Source organism: Lolium perenne, chromosome 2 (genome assembly GCF_019359855.2).
Source record: "Lolium perenne isolate Kyuss_39 chromosome 2, Kyuss_2.0, whole genome shotgun sequence".
NCBI classification, from domain to species: Eukaryota; Viridiplantae; Streptophyta; class Magnoliopsida; order Poales; family Poaceae; genus Lolium; species Lolium perenne.
Window position 1 is genome coordinate 122,111,403 of NC_067245.2, and position 22,127 is coordinate 122,133,529.

A 22,127-nucleotide genomic window follows, 5' to 3' on the forward strand; every position below is an offset into this window, starting at 1 on the left:
AACTTTCATAGTATGACTCTTTGCAAAAGTGACAAGATGAGCAAGTTGATATTGAAGGCAATTATCTCTCCAAATGTCAGTCCAAGAGAGTGCTGATTTACCATCTCCTAAATTGCATTTGGCCATGGCCTTATGGATATCCAGTAATTTCAAATGCAATTTCCACCAAAAACAACCTTCAATGTGACTACCAGGCAACCTAGCATTGTTGTAGTAGGATGATTAACCAGTTGCACCCAAGGGATCATTATGATTGAAGAACTTATGAAGATTTTTCAACAAAATAAGCATTTATTAAAAGTACTACCCACCTGTTAAAAGCCTACAAAATAGAGATAGCATCCTATCATTTATGAAAAATGATAATGAACATGTTGCTGCAGCTTGGGAAAGAATTAAAAACATGCTTAGAACTTGCCCATCACATGGAGTAAATGAATGTACCATCCTACACTCTTTCTATAATGGGTTAAATATAATGTCAAGAAGCATGATAGACTCTGCAGCGGGGGGTGCATTCATGAGTAAAAATGCGCCTCAAGCTAAAGCCATCTTAGAAAGCATGCTACACAACCATAGTCAATGGCACACTGAAAGAGCACCTAACCCTACTAAGAAAATTCACTCTGTTAAAGAAGTAGATCTTCTATCCAATAAATTAGATCCATATTAGCTTACATAAATAAGCAAAATAATGATAATGTTCCCTTACGGGAATTAGTTGGAAACACCAATGAAATTGTAGATGTCAACTATATAAGGAACTTTGGTAATAATGGATATGGGAATAACTATAACAACTCTTATGGTAGACCACCTTGTGCTCAAAATAATTATGGGAATCACCCTTTCATTCCATATCCTAATGCCAATGAAAACAAATGGAAGCCTACCACCATCCCACAAACTAGTGAAAATTTCGAAAAACAACAAGAGCCAAATAAAACACTTACTGAACAAGTAGCTAGACATGCCACCATGATAGAAGGAGTGTAGGATGGTTTCAAATGCTTTATTGAATGGTGATTTTCTAAGTGCCTTATTTAGTTCTTCTTCTTACTAGTATACATAGATGTTTAACATTAAGTATTATTGTTTGATGATAAATGAATAGCACTATGAACACTATTGCATGCTTCTAGACCTCTTGCTAGCCAAACGATGATGAATTCTTACACTATCTTAGAGTTGTATCCAAATCAACTCAACCCCACTATCATCATACCTACCTACATAGCACTTGCTATTCCAAGTATAATATGTGTGGTATTCCTCCAATTGATTCAAAATATCCTTTTTGTGTAATTTAAAGCTCGTGGGAAGGTGAGTTATGGAAGGAAAAACACAACTATGTAAGTTATGGGTTTGATAGATTATGAGTAATGAGCTAGGTCGGAATGGGAAACACCTTTCAACATTGCACTTACCTTTTGAGTTCATCATCAAGTTTTTTGGCTACTTGATAGTTGTCTCTTGAGAAATAAAAGGGTTTATCAATATAAAGACTAGAGTATGCATATATGTTAGAGAAGTTCATTGTGGCACTAACCGAAGTCATGCCTAATCATGGTAAAAGTTTCAGAACCACTTTTACCTTTTATTTTGTTGGAGGACTAGCACATATATTCCCTATTTACTTTATGTTGTTCAAAGAGTCAAGAGAATCAAAAGATAGGACAATGAGTCTTCCAACCAATTTCTATATTACCAAGAATGATTTATGGTTCATAATACTTCTCATTTATTTGCTTAGAATACCACTTATTATTATCCATGCATTGTAGAATGTAAGAGATATCACTTTATGACTTCATTTACTTATTGTTATTCTTCATTGACTGAATCTTGTAAGCCTGTGCATGATCACATAGCTTGAAGCAATGCAATAAACTCCAAAGTTCATGTTAGTTTTATCACCTTTATGCTTGAGGACGAGCATAGTTTAAGATTGGGGATGTTGATGCATGTAAAATGCACACATGAACTTTGTACTTTATTAAAACATATTCCCACATATTTGCAACATATATGATGATATTTCCATGTTTTATATTGATTTATGGGGATTTACCAATGATCCCCTTTATTTGGGTTATAACTCTGCAGAACAGGAAGACCTTGTTTTGTATATTTTTCACTTTCAGAGACCTATATTGACTCAAATTGAGCTAGGATTTCGGCGATGTCATTTTTTCATCACGAGAAGCACCCGGATCTCACGAGAGGGGTCTGGAGGCCCAAAAGAGACTAGGCACGCCACCATGGCTTTCTTCACCATCATCCATCTGATTCGCTTTAATATTGCACCCACATACTTCTTTGGACCTAAAACCCCCTATATATATGACCCTCCAGTGTTCCCTCGAGGAGAGTGCCGCAGAAATACCAAAACACGAAACCAGAGCTTGCAGCAGTGAAGATTGGAGGGGGAAACTCCGCCGGAGCCGCCGTCAGAGGGATCTCCACCTTCTACAACGTCTTCCTCATCAACACCATGATCAAGGGGGAGTAGTCCACCTCTGGACTATGGTTTGTGGCAGTAGTTTGATCTATTTCTCTCTTATTCTTCATAGATCTTAGTGCCATATGAGCTGCCCAACATGATTATGGTCATATATGTAATTCCTATGTGGTGGATATATATTATATGATATTGGGATATGAGACTGGAAACTATTATGTGTGAGATGTATTGATAGATGCTTATTATGTACCATGTTCTTAAGTATTGGTTCTGATCCAACTTGTATGCAAAAACATGTGTGGGGAGATGTGTGTATTAGATGGAGTAGCATGGTTTTAGTATTTAGATAGTGACAACAAATTCATGATCTATAATGGTTTTGCCTTTTATTTTGCTACCTCACTAGGGATAAAGTGAATGCACGTGCTATGTTCATCACTTGACAAAAGTGATGATCTTCTTTTTCAAGGTAGCATATTTGATATTCAAACATCATGTCAAAGTACTTATGTCTATGCTCTGTTAATTCTTAATACAAGATTGCATGGAGTTTTCCCTTTCTTGTGGAGTATAATAGAGATGTGTCGCATCATCTCAATGTTAGGACCTAATGCCCATATATGAATGCTTATCAAACACATATTGAAGTTCCACCAATATTATCTCATTGATGAATTTCTATTATCCAGTACAACTTTAAAGAGAGAGTAGACAAGTGAACCCATGAACCCTGGTCAAATTTTAATCACAAGAAACACATATCCATTGCATTTATCTTATTTTTTATTTGCAGCAATAATTTAATCCGAAAATACAAATATATTAGTTTACATAATAACACACAAAACCCAAAAAACAATTACCCCTTTACCGCTTTTACTTAGTTTGCTTTACTTATTTAGTTTGCTTTACTTGTGTCACATCTTTTATTTGCAATTACTAGTAGGAAACCTTGTGCTTGACAACCACACGGTATAGTTGGGGGCACAAGGCATTATTTTACTTTGCAGGATTTCTAGAAGAAGAGGAAAGGAGACGACTCTTTCCTAATTCCCCGAGAGTTCGATATAAACCCTCGAGTCACCCTTGTGGGGAAACTTTTTCGCTGACCACAACACTCTGCAGTTGGAGTCCCAACGTCATCACCACTTCTCAAAAAAACACTCATTTGGCCCCCTTTTGAAATAAATAAAAACAAAATCACATTTATGTGTACAAACAAAAAAAAACTACTTTGCAATGTTGTTGGATATGAAAAATTACGCATCTATGATAAACATGCTATTGGTTTGAAAGTTCGTCATGGTTCTTGCAGAAACCATGCAAGCCGATCACTTAGGTAGAAACCCACTAGCTTAGCTAGGTGAACTACAACATGGTCCCAGATTTTGTGAATGATTCTTCTAAAAACCATTGGTACACCATGTTTGGTAGTTTTCCTCGCCACATAATATTTCCATGTATTAGATGCACATAATTGATGCGAGGCTAATCCTCAACGCGCTGCCCGTGAGGACTACTCACTCATAATAACAAGATAAATGAATGAAAACATTGTAGAATTACTTAGATTGATACCAAAAGTTTTTATAAGGTCACCAATAGCGAGGAGATGTCAATTACGAGCTATAGCTAAGGCTATGAGATGGAGATGGAGATGATTAATAATGGTGGAGGTGAAGTGATGGATCTTCCTCAGTTTGTTTTTGATGAACTCTGAGAATGGCGGCTCTCTGTGCAACGACTGTAGTTTCGAAATATATAGGTGCCTTCACAAAAGTTGCTTAGTTTGATCTCGTGAAGTTGGTGCCGCATGTTACGAGCGGATGGTACGGGCGAGCCCCACCCATAACAGCACTCATTAACACCACTTGATACAACTCTTTGACCCTGGTTGGCTTGTGAGTATTGGAAACTCATGATTGTTCACTTTTTTCTCCGAATTTCGTAATGAAAACACAATTTGTATCACACAACTTAAACCAAGGATTCACCCATCTTTTCAATAATTAGTCATTAATAGCAAGGCTAGAGAGGTATGCCATCAATTTTATGACTTAATATATGATTTAGACGCAGATAAACATGGTTGTTTTGACAACCATCATCACCTCCTTTTGTATTTCTTTGATACGAGCTCGAGTCATCGGTCCACTTGGGGGACTTAGCGGTCTTGATGAGGTGTCATCCATAGTATCGTATCACTTGTCCATTTGGGTCGGGGCCAGCCCAGCGGCCGGGAATATATTATTTTTTCATACGATTTGATATTGATGTAAATTAATTTACATAGGGCAAAAAATTGAAAAAACACTTAAATAAAAATAGAATAAACCCTAGCTAACTAGGATTGACGCCATTACCGCCAATTCCTCGTTGCCGAGGTCGTTGAAGACCAGTGGCTCCCACAGTGACGACCATAATGGCTCCAAAGGAGGTCCAGCCGCTGGTGCAGGCGTGAGTGTGGCGATTATTGGTGTTGGCGCGGGAGATGGCACATGCATCTGATAGCACTGCGGTGACCTGCGACATGACATGCCTTCCATGCGCCAGCGCGGATTCCTGCAGCGGGATGGCAAGGCCCCCCACTTGATGAACTTGTCGAGCTTGCTCTGGGCGAGCTTCATCGCAGATTCTCGCAGCTAGATGAGAAGGCCCTCCCACTTGGGAGCTTGGCAAGCTCACTCTAGGCGATGGACATCTAGAGTGCCTCGTCCTTACCTTCTTCTTGACGGCCGCCAGATCAGGCAGACCGTCCTTGTCGTCATCGCCATTGTCCCCGTCGCCGTGGCCCTGGTACCATAGTTGAATATTAAGTACTCAACGTCACCTAGGCACTAGATCTGCGACACGGTTTGAACTCCCACACCCTGAACACGTCCCTAGCGTACGAGCTGATCGCGAGCGCCGGATCGTTTCGCAGATCCAGTGAGAGGATGAATGATGGTTGTGAAAATAGCCATCATTCTCCATTTTAAGTCACATTTTAAGTCAAAGAAATCAATAAGAATCTCTCTAGCCTTGTTTCTAATGACTAATTATTGCAAAGATGTGCAATCTCTTGTTTTAATTTGTGTTGTGCAGGAAATCACGCTTTTAAGGCAAAATCAGAAGCATTTATGGAAGAATATCACGTTTCCTACAAAGCCATGCAAGTTGGGGTCGAAGAGCACTTTTAGAGCATTTAACGACCAGTGGTACAGATGAAGCCCGCCCGTACCATGTGGCGTCGGTTCCGCAAGGTGAAACCAAAAACTTTTGTGAAGGTACCAATATATTTCGAGACTCTAGTCGCCGCGCAGAGAGCCGCCATTCTCAGACTGCATCACAAGACCGTAAGGAGATCCATAACTTCACCATCACCATTGTTCATCCTCTCCTCCCCCATCCTGTCCATCGCCATAGCCATCATCTTGTACTTGAGATCTCCTTGTGATTTGGCGACCATTGTAAAAATATTTTATTTCATTCTAAGTATTTTGCATAATGTTTTCTATCCTTAATCTTATTGTTATGAGTGAGTAGTCCTCATGGACCGCGGGTTGAGGTGAAACCTCACAACGACTATGTGCATCTAATACATGGGAATATTGTGTGGTGATTGAATATAAGATATATATATTGTTTCTTTGTCTCTTTTCTCGATCCATGGACTTGTAGGTACCCAAGATCCCATGGATTGATAAAGATGAGAGGTGAGATGAGTGGTGAAATGGCGACCTCATGCGAAACCTAGTGACAACAAGGGGAGTAAAGTCTTCGTTCAAGGATCCACTTTGGAGTAACAACAACATCACCATACTTAAGACTTTGAGCTGTACTTTAATTAATAATTTTTATAACCCAGTACTTCGTGGTATAACGGTTGGATCAAACGAATATTGTTATGCATGTGAATCGTGATATGTCTCCAACGTATCTATAATTTCTTATGTTCCCTGCTAGTTTTATGACAATACCAACATGTTTTAGTCATACTTTATAATGTTTTTATGCATTTTTCGGGACAAACCTATTGACAAGATGCCGCAGTGCCAGTTCCTGTTTTCTGCTATTTTTTATTTTAGAAAAGTTAGTTTACGGATATTCTCGGAATTGGACGAAACAAAAGCCCACGGTCTTATTTTCCACGGAGCCTTCCAGAACACCGAAGAGGAGACGAAGAGGGGACGCGAGGCGGCCACACCATAGGGGGGCGTGGCCCCACCTCCTGGCGCGCCGCCCTATGGGGGGGGGCCCTCGGGCGTCCCCCGACGCTGCCCCTTCGCCTATATATTCCTTCCGTCGCGAAAACCCTATTACCGAGAGCCACGATACGAGAAAAGTTCCAGAGACGCCACCGCCGTCAACCCCATCTCGGGGGGTTCAGAAGATCGCCTCCGGCACCCTGCCGGAGAGGGGAATCATCACCGGAGGGCTCTACATCACCATGCCCGCCTTCGGACTGATGCGTGAGTAGTTCATCCTTGGACTACGGGTCCATAGCAGTAGCTAGATGGTTGTCTTCTCCTCTTGTGCTATCATGTTTAGATCTTGTGAGCTGCCTATCATGATCAGGATCATCTATTTGTAATGCTACATGTTGTGTTTGTTGGGATCCGATGAATATAGAATACTATGTCAAGTTGATTATTGATCTATCATATATGTTATTTAGGTTCTTGCATGCTCTCCGTTGCTAGTAGAGGCTCTGGCCAAGTTGATACTTGTGACTCCAAGAGGGAGTATTTATGCTAGATAGTGGGTTCATGTCTCCACTGAATCTGGGGGAGTGACCGCAACCCCTAAGGTTGTGGATGTGCTGTTGCCACTAGGGATAAAACATCAATGCTTTGTCTAAGGATATTTGTATTGTTTACATTACGCACAGTACTTAATGCAATTGTCTGTTGTTTGCAACTTAGTACTGAAAGGGGTGCGGATGCAACCTGAAGGTGGACTTTTTAGGCATAGATGCATGCTGGATGGCGGTCTATGTTCTTTGTCGTAATGCCCTAAGTAAATCTCATAGTAGTCATCATGATATGTATATGCTTCTCTATTTGTCAATTGCCCAACTGTAATTTGTTCACCCAACATGCTATTTATCTTATTGGAGTGACACCACTAGTGAACTGTGGACCCCGATCCATTCTTTACATCTGAAATACAACCTACTGCAATCATTGTTCTCTTTTGTTTTCTGCAAGCAAACATCATTCTCCACACCATACGTTTAATCCTTTGTTTTCAGCAAGCCGGTGAGATTGACAACCTCACTGTTAAGTTGGGGCAAAGTAGTTTGATTGTGTTGTGCAGGTTCCACGTTGGCGCCGGAATCACTGGTGTTGCGCCGCACGACACTCCTTCACCAACAACCTTCACGTGGCCTTCATCTCCTACTGGTTCGATAAACCTTGGTTTCTTACTGAGGGAAAACTTGTTGATGTACTCATCATACCTTCCACTTGGGGTTCCCAACGGACGTGTGCTTTACCGTCACAAGGAGCTGCCTCCCACGCCAGCAGCAACCTCTTTTCTGGCGCCGTTGCCGGGGAGATCAAGACACGCTGCAAAGGGAGTCTCTCACACCCAATCTCTTTACTTTGTTTATTGTCTTGCTTTATTTTATTTGCTGTCTTGTTTGCTTTCTTTATATCAAAAACACAAAAAAATTAGTTACTTGTTTTACTTTATTTAATTTGGTTTGCTTTATTACTGTTAAAATGAATACTCCTGAAAATACTAAGTTGTGTGATTTCACTAGCACAAATAATAATGATTTCATATGCACTCCTATTGCTCCACCTGCTACTATAGCAGAATTTTATGAAATTAAACCTGCTTTACTAAACCTTGTTATGAGAGAGCAATTTTCTGGTGTTAGTACTGATGATGCTGCTGCCCATCTTAATAATTTTGTTGAGCTTTGTGAAATGCAAAAGTATAAGGATATAGATGGGGATATTATAAAACTGAAATTGTTTCCTTTCTCCTTAAGAGGAAGAGCTAAAGATTGGTTGCTATCTTTGCCTAAAAATAGTATTGATTCATGGACTAAATGTAAAGATGCTTTTATTGGAAAATATTATCCTCCTGCTAAAATTATATCTTTGAGAAGTAGCATTATGAATTTTAAGCAATTGGATGATGAATATTTTGCCCAAGCATGGGAGAGAATGAAATCTTTGGTAAAGAATTGCCCTACCCATGGACTAACTACTTGGATGATTATCCAAACCTTTTATGCAGGATTGAATTTTTCTTCAATGAACCTATTGGATTCAGCTGCTGGAGGTACTTTTATGTCCATCACTTTGGGTGCTGCAACAAAGCTTCTTGATGATATGATGATCAACTACTCTGAATAGCATACTGAAAGAATTCCTCAAGGTAAGAAGGTAAATTCTGTTGAAGAAACCTCTTCTTTGAGTGATAAGATTGATGTTATTATGTCTATGCTTGTTAATGGTAGGTCTCATGTTGATCCTAATAATGTTACTTTAGCTTCATTGGTTGCTCAAGAAGAGCATGTTGATGTGAATTTCATTAAAAATAATAATTTCAACAACAATACTTATAGGAATAATTTTGGTAACAACAACTATAGGCCATATCCTTCTAATAGTGGTAGTGTGTATAGTAATTCTTATGGTAGATCTATTTTGCCTAGTGAGGAAAAGATGCTGGAAATTGAAAGAGCTACTAAGAGCTATATGCAATCAGAATATGAGCAAAATCAATTGTTTACTTAAACTATGAATGAACAATCTGCCTTGTTGAAAAATATAGGGAATCAACTTGAGAATTTGAATATGGAAATTTCTGGTTTGCAAACTAAGCTTTCAAATGCTGAAAACCGAATTTCATACATGTCTGAGTCACAAGCTTCTTTAATTAATAAAATGGCTGCTAAACCTGAGGATAATGATAGCAAAATTCTTGCTAAAACAAATGCTATCCAAGTTTGAATTAATGACAATATTAGAATGATGGCTAAATTGCATGCTAGGTGGGAAAGAGAAGAAAGAGAAGAAAAACTTGCTAAAGAGAATAATGCAGCTAAAGTTTGGACTATTACCACCACTAGTAATGTTGATGCTTCACATGTTGCTAAACCTCCTACTATCAATGGTAAAATAATTGGTGTTGGCAATATTTCTACTTCTACTACAAAGCGTGCAAAATTGCCTGAAACTGCTGAAACTGTTTGTGATAAAAGTGCTGAAATTTTTCAGAGTGTTGGGGACAATGGTTCCATTGATGTAGATCATAATGGTTTTGATTTTGATAATTGTCATATTTCTGAAGTTACTAAGTTCTTTCAAAAACTTGCTAGAAGTCCTAATGCTAGTGCTATAAACTTGGCCTTTACAAAACATATTACAAATGCTCTCATTAAAGCTAGGGAAGAGGAATTAAAACTTGAAGCTTCTATTCCTAGGAAGTTGGAAGATGGTTGGGAGCCCATCATTAAGATGAAAGTCAATGATTTTGATTGTAATGCCTTATGTGATCTCGGTGCAAGTATTTATGTTATGCCTAAGAAACTTTATGATATGCTTGACTTGCCACCTTTAGAATGTTGTTATTTGGATGTTAATCTTGCTGATAATTCTATAAAGAGACCTTTGGGGAGAATTGACAATGTTCACATTACGGTTAACAATAACCTTATCCCCATTGATTTTGTTGTTTTGGATATTGAATGCAATGCATCTTGTCCTATTGTTTTGGGAAGACCCTTTCTTCGAACTGTTGGTGCTATTATTGATATGAAAGAAGGAAATATTAAGTATCAATTCCATCTTAAGAAAGGTATGGAACACTTCCCTAGAAAGAGAATGAAGATGCCTTTTGATTCTATTATTAGAACAAATTATGATGTTGATGCTTCTTCTCTTGATGTTACTTGATTTGCACTTTCTGCGCCTAGCTGAAAGACGTTAAAGAAAAGCGCTTATGGGAGGCAACCCATTATTTTATTTCTGCAATTTTTGTTTTATATTTGAGTCAAGGTGCTTGTTACTACTGTAGCAATACCTTTGTATCTTTATTTTCTTGCATTGTTGTGCCAAGTAAAGTCTCTAATAGGAAGTTGATACTAGATTTGGATTTCTGCGCAGAAACAGTTTTTTAGCTGTCACGAATTCGCGTTTTTATCTCTGTAGGAAACTCGTAAAATCTTGAAAAAATTCATGCGTGATTCTCAGATATGTACGCAACTTTCATTAGTTTTGAGTTTTCTGATCTAAGCAAGTTAAGTGCCTCGACAAAATTCGTCTTTACGGACTGTTCTGTTTTGACAGATTCTGCCTTTTATTTCACATTGCCTCTTTTACTGTGTTTGAGTGGATTTCTTTGCTCCATTAAATTTCAGTAGCCTTGGGTAATGTCCATAAGTGTTGGTAATGATTGCTTCCTTGCTGAACATGTGAATTTTTGATTATGCACTAACCCTCTAATGAGATTGTTTTGAGTTTGGTGTGGAGGAAGTTTTCAAGGATCAAGAGAGGAGGATGATATGATATGATCAAGAAGAGTGAAAAGTCTAAGCTTGGGGATGCCCCCGTGGTTCATCCCTGCATATTTCAAGAAGACTCAAGCGTCTAAGCTTGGGGATGCCCAAGGCATCCCCTTCTTCATCAACAACTTATCAGGTCACCTCTAGTGAAACTATATTTTAATTCCGTCACTTCTTATGTGCTTTACTTGGAGCGTCTGTTTGTTTTTATTTTTGTCTATGTTTGAATAAATTCGGATCCTAGCAATCCTTGTGTTGGAGAGAGACACGCTCCGCTTTTTCATTTGAACACTTGTGTTCTTCGCTTTATTTTTCATGTTCATGGCGAAAGCTGAAAGCCGCAACATTTATACTTATTGCTATTTGGTTGGAAACAGAAAATGCTTCATATTGTCTTGAATAACTTGATACTTGTCAATTGTTTTGAGCTCTCATAGATCATGTTTAAGCTCTTGCATCATGTAGTTTAAATCTATTAGTGGAGAACTACCGTAGAGCTTGTTGAAATTTGGATTGCATGATTGATCTCTCCAAGGTCTAGATATTTTCTGGTAAAAGTGTTTGAACAACAAGGAAGATAGTGTAGAGTCTTATAATGCTTGCAATATGTTCTTGTGTAAGTTTTTGCTGTACCAGTTCATACTTGTGTTTGCTTTAAACAACCTTGCTAGCCAAAGCCTTGTACTGAGAGGAAATGCTTCTCGTGCATCCAAAAACCTTGAGCCAAAACCTATGCCATTTGTGTCCACCATAACTACCTATATGTGGTATTTTTCTGCCATTCCAAACTAAATTGCTTGCGTGCTACCTTTAAAAATTCACTCCTTGTCTTTACAATACATAGCTCATGGGAAAGTAGCCTAAAAACTATTGTGGTAATGAATATGTCGCTTATGTATTTTAGTTCTTATAAGTTGCTTGTTGAGCGGTAACCATGTTTCTGGGGACGCCATCAACCTGTCACACCTTTGTTGAATATCATGTGAGTTGCTATGCATGTTCGTCTTGTCTGAAGTAAGGGAGATTTCTCATGATTAAATGGTTTGAGTATGCATATTGTTAGAGAAGAACATTGGGCCGCCAACCAAAGCCATGTATCATGGTGGAAGTTTCAGCTTGGACATTAATCCTCAGAATCTCTTATGAGAATATTATTTGTTGTTGAATGCTTAAATCATTAAAAAGAGGAGTCCATTATCTGTTTTCTATGTTGTCCCGGTATGGATGTCCTCAAGTTGAGATCTATCAAAATCGAGAAATCAAATGCGATTCATCTCCTTGGACCTTTGTACAGGTGGCATAGAGGTACCCCTTTGTGACACTTGGTTGAAACATATGTAATCCAATAATAATCCATGGAAATCCGAGCTAATTAGGACAAGGTGCGGGCACTATTGGTATTCGATGCATGAGGCTTGCAACTTATAGGAGGTTTTATGCATAACACATATGAATTATTACTACCGTTGACACAATTGTTTCCATGTTTTCAAAATAAAAAGCTCTAGCACATGAGTAATCCCCGCTTCCCTCTGCGAAGGGCCTTTCTTTTACTTTATGTTGAGTCAGTTTACCTACTTATTTCTATCTTAGAAGCAAACACTTGTGTCAACTGTGTGCGTTGATTCTTACATGCTTACTTATTGCACTTATTATATTACTTTGTGTTGACAATTATCCATGAGATATACATGTTGAAAGTTGAAAGCAATTGCTGAAACTTAATCATCCTTTGTGTTGCTTCAATGCCTTCTACTTTGAATCTATTGCTTTATGAGTTAACTCTTATGCAAGACTTTTTGATGCTTATCTTGAAAGTACTATTCATGAAAAGTTTTTGCTATATGATTCAGTTGTTTAGTCATTATCTTTTTGTTCGCAAACTATGTACTATTGCTTTGAATCACTTCATTCATCTCATATGCTTTACAATAGTATTGATCAAGATTGTGTTGGTAGCATGTCACTTCAGAAATTATTGTTTTTATCGTTTACCTACTCGAGGGCGAGTAGGAACTAAGCTTGGGGATGCTTGATACGTCTCCAACGTATCTATAATTTCTTATGTTCCATGCTAGTTTTATGACAATACCAACATGTTTTAGTCATACTTTATAATGTTTTTATGCATTTTCTGGGACTAACCTATTGACAAGATGCCGCAGTGCCAGTTCCTGTTTTCTGCTGTTTTTGATTTCAGAAAAGTTAGTTTACGGATATTCTCGGAATTGGACGAAACAAAAGCCCACGGTCTTATTTTCCACGGAGCCTTCCAGAACACCGAAGAGGAGACGAAGAGGAGACGCGAGACGGCCACACCATAGGGGGGCGCGGCCCCACCTCCTGGCGCGCCGCCCTATGGGGGGGGCCCTCAGGCGTCCCCCGACGCTGCCCCTTCGCCTATATATTCCTTCCGTCGCAAAAACCCTATTACCGAGAGCCACGATACGAGAAAAGTTCCAGAGACGCCACCGCCGTCAACCCCATCTCGGGGGGTTCAGAAGATCGCCTCCGGCACCCTACCGGAGAGGGGAATCATCACCGGAGGGCTCTACATCACCATGCCCGCCTCCGGACTGATGCGTGAGTAGTTCATCCTTGGACTACGGGTCCATAGCAGTAGCTAGATGGTTGTCTTCTCCTTTTGTGCTATCATGTTTAGATCTTGTGAGCTGCCTATCATGATCAGGATCATCTATTTGTAATGCTACATGTTGTGTTTGTTGGGATCCGATGAATATGGAATACTATGTCAAGTTGATTATTGATCTATCATATATGTTATTTAGGTTCTTGCATGCTCTCCGTTGCTAGTAGAGGCTCTGGCCAAGTTGATACTTGTGACTCCAAGAGGGAGTATTTATGCTAGATAGTGGGTTCATGTCTCCACTGAATCTGGGGGAGTGACAGCAACCCCTAAGGTTGTGGATGTGCTGTTGCCACTAGGGATAAAACATCAATGCTTTGTCTAAGGATATTTGTATTGTTTACATTACGCACAGTACTTGATGCAATTGTCTGTTGTTTGCAATTTAATACTGGAAGGGGTGCGGATGCTAACCTGAAGGTGGACTTTTTAGGCATAGATGCATGCTGGATGGCGGTCTATGTTCTTTGTCGTAATGCCCTAAGTAAATCTCATAGTAGTCATCATGATATGTATATGCTTCTCTATTTGTCAATTGCCCAACTGTAATTTGTTCACCCAACATGCTATTTATCTTATTGGAGAGACACCACTAGTGAACTGTGGACCCCGGTCCATTCTTTACATCTGAAATACAACCTACTGCAATCATTGTTCTCTTTTGTTCTCTGCAAGCAAACATCATTCTCCACACCATACGTTTAATCCTTTGTTTTCAGCAAGCAGGTGAGATTGACAACCTCACTGTTAAGTTGGGGCAAAGTAGTTTGATTGTGTTGTGCAGGTTCCACATTGGCGCCGGAATCACTGGTGTTGCGCCGCACTACACTCCTTCACCAACAACCTTCACGTGGCCTTCATCTCCTACTGGTTCAATAAACCTTGGTTTCTTACTGAGGGAAAACTTGTTGCTGTACTCATCATACCTTCCTCTTGGGATTCCCAACGGACGTGTGCTTTACCGTCACAAGGAGCCGCCTCCCACGCCAGCAGCAAATCGCAGAGGCTTTAGTTTTATGGACGTGTTGCCCACAATCCTATCTATATTTAGATGATTTCACACATGAATGTGCTTATTATTATCTTTATCCCATATGTATGTGCAGAAGCATGAATATCTTCAACCTTGGCCTATTTCCATCCATTGCAATAACCAATGATTCAAAGTAAACTAGAATGGTCCAGTAAACATAAAACAAAACGAGTAAACAAGTCTTGTAGAAGTTCCTTAGATTTCCATTATGCTAATATTTCCTATGGTTCGATAAACCTAGGTCTACTAGGAAAAAAGCTAATGTACTACATCCGTAATCCAGACCGAAGGTATCAATGAACCACCAACAATGAATATCATTGCACCGTGCTTTCCCCTCTCGAGGCACAAGTGGCACCGACACCCGACGCGAGTTCAGAAGCCAACCAACATGCAGATTAACGCCTGCCATGGCACGGGCGCGCCCGTCTCGTAAAGTGGCCAAGCGGAGATGAGGGGGATGTACCACTGGTCCTTCTCCCTGCGGAAACCACACAAGGACCCTGCCTCATGCTCGTTACGGGACTTCCTAAATGGTCATGACTTTCCCATGGAGCGGCGCATGGTTTGTTCTATGTGGTATGGAGGGGTGGCAATAACGCCAGGAAATGGTGTGGGCAAAAGGCATGCGCAACCAGACGCCTTAAAAAGCACCAACGCGCACATCATTGTTAATGTCAGTTGTGACCTCAAAGGCATTGATGCTGGCGCGGGATCCCAACATCGCCCGTCGGCACTGGCACAAGGAAGGCTAAGTGGAAGGCATTAATGGCAGCGCCTCTCGTGGTCGCTCCCACGAGCGACCCGGGAGGAAACCCTAGCTACCTCCTCCCAGGCCCTCCCCTCCTCCTCACCGCCACTAGAGGGCATCGTCGGGCGAAGCCCGGGCGGCGTTTGGTGGTTCTCGTGGTGGCGGTGCCTCCCGTTTTACTTGTAGTTCTTCAGAGCACAAAGCTGGAATGCCGGGGCGGCGGCCCTGGAAGTTGGAAGTCTTGCTGGTTGATGGGCATGCCAGGGACTCTAATGCTGACCGGCTTCCTCGGCTGTGTGGACGGCGTGGGGCCGACGAGCCAAGTTGTGTGTCGGTGGTACAGCTGTTGCGAGGGCGACAATCGCTACCCTGTGTGGACATAAGACTTCACCTGCCGGGGGAAACCCTCACCCTGCTGGGCCATGACGGCGGTGTCCGTGGACGTTGTTCCCTTCTTGAAGGCGTCGTTGTGGCGGTGCTCGGTCTTTCCACAGTCTCCGGGTGAAAACCCAAGATCCCCGTATCAGGTGGTAGCGGTGCTTCTGCGTCGTGTTCTTCTTGAAGATGCCATCTTGGAGTTCTCACGCCGTGAAGCTCTCTGTTGTTTGGGTGGCGGAGGTCCTCCTCGGTCTGCCCTCTTCGGCCAAGCTTCCTTTGTGTTATGCACCCGCGGTGTTTCTCAAAGTGTTCTTCCTTGGTGTTCCTTGATGGTCTGTGAGCTTTGTTGGTCGATTCCTGGTGGTGGCAGCCTCTAGTGGTGTCTGCGACGGTGGTGCTGTCTCGTTGGTGCGGTGGTTGTCAGTTTCGTCCGTGCTAGGGTGAGCACCGATATGACAACGTATCCTGTTCTGCGATTGCTCTTCCTCATCGTAGATTCGTGCCGGCTGCTCGCGTTGTCGGTGGTTGTTGCCTAGGTTGGATCTTGTCTTGTGTGTGTTTGTGCAACTTTACCTTGTAAGCTGGGCTCAGCATCTTGTATCTGTTTCGCCGTTGAAGGCGTTATTAATTTAACATCGGGCCTATGACCTTTAATTAATTTTTTTAATTGGAACGCAAAAGACCATAATGTCGCCGCTTGCCAACACTAACGCATTGAAGGCAAAGCGAGCGCAGACGCAATCCTGAATCTGTTTACCGTACAAGGAGGGCACACGGTCTGAGAGCTGCAAATAGATCACGCGGACATGTTGACCATTATTGTCGAGTTGTTGGGCTAGCTTTTCGCTGTTCTCTGTCTGCGCGAACCTAAACAGGCCAAATTGGTATGTTTACGTTGAGCCGCTAGTGGTACACTAACAAAATTGGAAAAAAAAAAAGCAGTCTAGGCTACCCGCCATCAAGGGGAATCAAATCCAAACAAATGAAACCAGCCAACATGCCAAGAAAAAAAACTAAGAAGATGTATGACGAGTGATGACCTACCGTGGGCCAACTCGGCTAGTGGCTCCAGATAAGCACCCACGAGCCACGAGACGACACAGTCACGCATGTTGTCGCCTGCTTGTAAGGTACTAGGGAAGTTTCTATTTCATCTCTCGATCCACAGATACAGGAAGAGGTTTGAATCAAGCCGATCTAAGATCCAGCCTATTCTCTCCTTCTACCGCACGGACTCACTGAGTCGTGTTCATTGTTTTCGTAAGATCCAAGCTGAGTACAGCCGCCGGCGCTCAGGCCTTAAGTACAGGAGACTCCACTCACACACACGTTACATGCTCACTTGGCCCACTGCGGCCCAAGCAGCCACCCTGGTAGTTTGCGCGTCCTCGTGGGCCTGGTCTTGGTTTTCTCCTTGTCATCTGGAGGCCCAGCAACGGTGTGGCTGCCCCCTTGGGTTACCAGGTTGCTGACATTCCCCCCCTCTTGTTCACCTGCTTGTCCCCAAGCAGGTGCATGCGGAAAACGCTGCTGAAGCTCTTCCATATCTTCCCATGTAGCGGACGAAGTCGGAGCTCCACTCCATTGTACGAGGACTTGGACGACCGTGCGAAGACCAGCTTGACGCACACGACGCTGCAGCACTTGAATTGGAACCTGGAAGACAGAATCAGCATCGGGAAGTTGTGGCAGTACCTGATGCTTGGGTCCAATACAAGGTTTCAGCTGTGAAACATGGAAGACAGGATGAATTCTGCTCGAATCAGGAAGCTTCAGTTTGTAGGCAACTTCACCAATGCGCTGAATCACTGGAAACGGACCAAAGAACTTGAACGCGAGCTTGTGGTTAGCTCGACGTGCGACAGATGACTGAACATACGGCTGAAGTTTCAAGAATACTTCGTCACCAACAGAGAAGGAACGCTCAGATCTGTGCTTGTCAGCTTGGTGTTTCATACGTTGCTGCATACGAAGCAAATGTTGCCGAACAGAAGCAATCACCAATTGCCTGTCAGACAGCCAAGACTGCACATCTTCCTCGGCAATACTGTCAGAAGCTGTCACGCCAAAGAAACGAGGCTGTCGTCCATATATTACCTCGAAGGGAGTTTTTCCCACAGAAGAATGCCAATTGTTGTTGTACCAGAATTCACAGAGGCTCAACCATTTAGACCATTGGTTGGGATGAGCACTGATGAAGCAGCGAAGATAACATTCAATAGATTGATTGACACGCTCTGTTTGACCATCATGCAGGGGTGGTAGGCGTACTCATGTTCGATTACGTGCAATAGCCTTGAGAACTCCCTGCCAGAATTTGCTAGTAAAGACTGGATCACGGTCAGAGACTAACATTTTGGGCATGCCATGAAGACGGTAGACAGAATCGACAAAGAGGTCAGCCACGGTAGCAGCAGTGTATGGGTGCTTCAAAGGTATAAAATGTGCATACTTAGAGAATTTGTCGACGACAACCATGATGCAGTTGAATTGGCGAGACGTTGGCAACCCATCAATGAAGTCCATTGTTGCCATCGCCCACGGACCCGAAGGCACAGGCAGGGGTTGTAACAGCCCAGCAGGCAAGGTGCGCTCAGGCTTAGCTTGCTGACAGATGTGACAATTGCTGACAAAGGTCTTAACATCCTGTTTCATGCCTGGCCATTTGAAGAGAGAAATCAAGCGGCGATAAGTGACTGGAAAGCCTGAGTGGCCACCCAAGGGGCTGCTGTGGAATGCCAAAACAATTTGCTGCCGTAACGATGTATTACGACCCACCCAGATTCTCTTTTGATAACGAAGCAAGCCATCTGAAAAAGAATAATCCGTGGCAGAAGACGGGTCAACGGCTAATTGCTGCAGTTTTTCTTGAACAAACGGATCCTGACTATAGCTGTCAACAACCTTATCAAGCCAAGTCGGCTGGACTGTCATAGCGGCATAAACTTCTGAAGAATGCACTGGCTTGCGCGACAGGGCATCTGCAGCACCATTCAGGTTGCCCTTCTTGTACACGACCCTGTACTGCAAGCCCATCAATTTGGTCAAAGCTTTTTGCTGCCAATCAGTATGGAGACGCTGATCATCGAGATGAGTGAGGCTTTTGTGATCTGTGCGAATCACAAATTCCCCCATTTGCAAATATGAACGCCACTGTTCCACCGCAAGCAAGATTGCCAAATATTCCTTTTCATAGACAGACAGTGTACGATTTCTGGGTCCCAAGGATTTGCTCACATAAGCAAGAGGGTGTCCATTTTGAGACAGGACTGCTCCAATTCCTATGTCACAAGCATCAGTTTCCACGACGAACTGGAGCTTATAGTCTGGCAAGGCAAGGACGGGAGCTGTCATAAGTGCTGATTTCAGGGTTTGGAAGGCAGTTTCAGTACTGTCAGTCCAGACATACAGCGACCCTTTCTTCAATAATGCAGTGAGCGGCTGGCTGATGATTGCATAATGGCGAATAAACTTACGGTAATAGCCGGTAATGCCTAAGAACCCTCGCAGCTCTTTGAGATTGGTTGGTACTGGCCAGGTACGAATGGATTCAATTTTGGAATCATCAGTCGCAACACCACAAGCTGATATCACATGCCCAAGGTAAGAAATCTTCTCTTGAGCAAAAGCACATTTAGAAAGCTTCACCTGCCATTGATCCTTACGGAGAATGCTCAATACTTGCTCCACATGCTTGAGATGATCCTCATATGTCACACTGTAAATGAGTATATCATCGAAGAACACTAAGGCAAATTTACGGAGTACAGGAGCCAAAGATGCATTCATAGCAAACTGAAAAGTAGCAGGGGCTCCAGTCAAACCAAACGCCATAACCTTGAACTCATAGTGACCGTTATGCGTTTGAAAGGCAGTTTTAAATTCCTCCCCCGGAGCTAAACGGATTTGATGATAGCCAGCTCGTAGGTCTAGTTTTGAGAACCATCGTGCACCAGCCAACTCATCAAGCAATTCATCGATAACAGGCAGAGGATACTTTCCCTTGACAGTAAGAGCATTCAGATGGCGATAGTCGACAACCAATCGCCAGGTTTTGTCCTGTTTCCTGACAAGAAGGACCGGAGACGCAAAAGGTGAGTTGCTGTGGGTGATAACCCCTAAACGCAGCAGTTCCTGGATCTGTTGCTCAATTTCAGATTTCAACTCAGGAGCTACTCGATAGGGCCGCATAGACACAGGACGAGCTCCTGGAATGAGAGGAATCTGGTGATCATATTGTCTTCGAGGAGGAAGGCCAGTAGGAGCGTCAAACACCGAAGCAAACTGATCCAGTAGAGATTGCAAATCTGGTCGAAGCTTCGGTACTGCCTCATCAGGAGCTTCACGAACGATATGCAATTCCAACATAGCATAAGTCTGTCCAGGAATATCCTCACCATGTAACACAACTAACTGATCCGCAGCTTGGAACGCTATCCACTGTTGAGCCCAATGAGATAACATAGGACTATACTTTGCTAACCAGTCAAGACCCAAGATGCCATCATAGTTCTGCAGGTTAAGGATACGGAAGGAGTCACAAAACTGGTACCCTTGCGAGGACCACTGCAATTCAGAGAACCCTTCATCACAGCGTAAAATCTTTCCACCAGCTACCTGGACTTGGACTGTATTACTGAGCTGTTTCTTTCCAGAGAGTAACTGGGCCGCGTGCTGATCAATGAAGCACGAAGAACTGCCAGAATCAATCAAGAATGAGAAACTGTGACCTTGGATTTCGACCATGATTTTCATTGACTTGCCCGCTGAACCAGAAGATGCTGCGGCAGCAGATAGCATCATCAGCTGTTCAGATGATTGCCCTTCAGAATTTTCTGACTGCGAGTCATTCTCAGCTAACCTCATATAATCTATCATCTCCTGGACAACATGAAGTTGGATAGCTGCCTTACACTGGTGGTCTCTTCCCCATTTCTCACCACAAACAAAACAGAGGCCCTTGGAGCGACGATAAGCCTTCAAACTAGCCCACTTGTCCTCAGCACCCGTTCGGCCACTATCAGAAACACGTTTTTCTTCAACCGGCTTGGTAATCCATTTAGCTGGCGGTACGGGTGGAGGAGGAGGTAATGGATGAGCTTGCGGTCGCCTGCTGGAATGTCCATGAGTACCAAAATGACTGCTGGCCGGGGTAATACCATCAGCTAACTCCTCATACAACAAGGCCAAGGTATAAGCAGTATCCAAATCAACAGGCTGTTGTATCGCCACCAACACGCGCACAGCAGGTTGCAATCCATCCAGGAAACGAGTGATGTAATGCAACGTATTTGGCTGTACCTCATATGCCGAGATTTGATCCACCAGGTCAGAGAATTTCTGCACATACTCTTCAACGCTGCTGGTCTGAGAGACATGGAACAATCGGCGAAGGAGGAGTTGGTGTTGATTCCTCTGGAAACGGGCATGAACTGCTTGTACAAACTCCGACCAACCCGCATCAGGACATTTGTTCAGGAAGGCCTCCAACCATGTTGCAGCAGCTCCAGTAAACAGCGACGACGAGTAAGAAATCCACATCGTCTCCGGAGTTCCCCATCTGTGGAAATACTCCTCGCAACGCCGTTGCCACAATTTGGAGTTCGCTCCGTCGAATTGTGGCAATTCGACGCGCGGGGCCGATGCAGCGGCATCAGAATGGAGAAGTCCAGTACTGGGAATCGTACAGAGCGATGAGATCTGGCCGGAGTGCATACCTCCGACCGGAGGAGGCTGGTGCGATGCACTGGCCTTCCCCCGGTGTAGCGGATCATCGCCGTGCCCTTGGCCGACAGCTCCATCCCCCGATCGCCAAGAGGTTGGCGTCGGCGTCCGTCCCGCTGAAGTGCTTGGAAACGAACGGATGGCGCGGTCCACGTTGCTCGACAGCGCCGCGATCTCCGCGCTGAGCGAACCCTTGACGGCGGCGAGCTCCGAGCCGAATCGATGATGCGCGGCCTCGAGATCGGCGCCCATCTGGTACTGCGCGGTGGCGACGGTGTCGCTGAGGTCCTTGATTTGGTTGTTCGTGTCGTCGAGAGACGCCCACACCGCATCTAGGATCTCCTTTTTGTAGGCGATGAACTTGGACTCGTAGACCTCCGCGGACTCCGTCTTGAGCAGATCGTAGAGAGCCCGCGACTCCGGCGACAAGCTCTCCATGGCCGCGGCGCGGCGACGAACAGCGAACCTCGTGGGGTGGTTGTGGGTGGGAATCTCCAGGGTGGGGATCGAATTGGGCTCTGATACCAGATGTAAGGTACTAGGGAAGTTTCTATTTCATCTCTCGATCCACAGATACAGGAAGAGGTTTGAATCAAGCCGATCTAAGATCCAGCCTATTCTCTCCTT

General features: G+C 43.1%; 1 protein-coding gene across 1 annotated transcript; it reads right to left on the reverse strand.

Annotated features, from left to right (window-relative positions):
• Positions 1-4,804: 4,804 nt before the first annotated feature.
• LOC139835587 (uncharacterized) lies at positions 4,805-21,938 on the reverse strand. Its single transcript, XM_071825450.1, has 5 exons — positions 18,062-21,938; positions 17,472-17,833; positions 17,270-17,419; positions 5,186-5,257; positions 4,805-5,026 (listed from the first exon to the last, which is right to left on the reverse strand). Exons 1-5 carry the CDS (start codon positions 21,936-21,938, stop codon positions 4,805-4,807), a joined length of 4,683 nt encoding a protein of 1,560 aa, XP_071681551.1.
• Positions 21,939-22,127: the final 189 nt, after the last annotated feature.

Coding starts and splice junctions, on each gene's coding strand:
- LOC139835587 (XM_071825450.1), bottom strand. CDS start 21,938: ATGGAGAGCTTGTCGCCGGAGTCGCGGGCTCTCTACGATCTGCTCAAG. Junction 17,834..18,061: donor AGTTCTCAAGGCTATTGCAC/GTAATCGAACAT, acceptor TTGGCGTGACAG/CTTCTGACAGTATTGCCGAG. Junction 5,258..17,269: donor ACCTGCTTGGGGACAAGCAG/GTGAACAAGAGG, acceptor CTATGGTACCAG/GGCCACGGCGACGGGGACAA.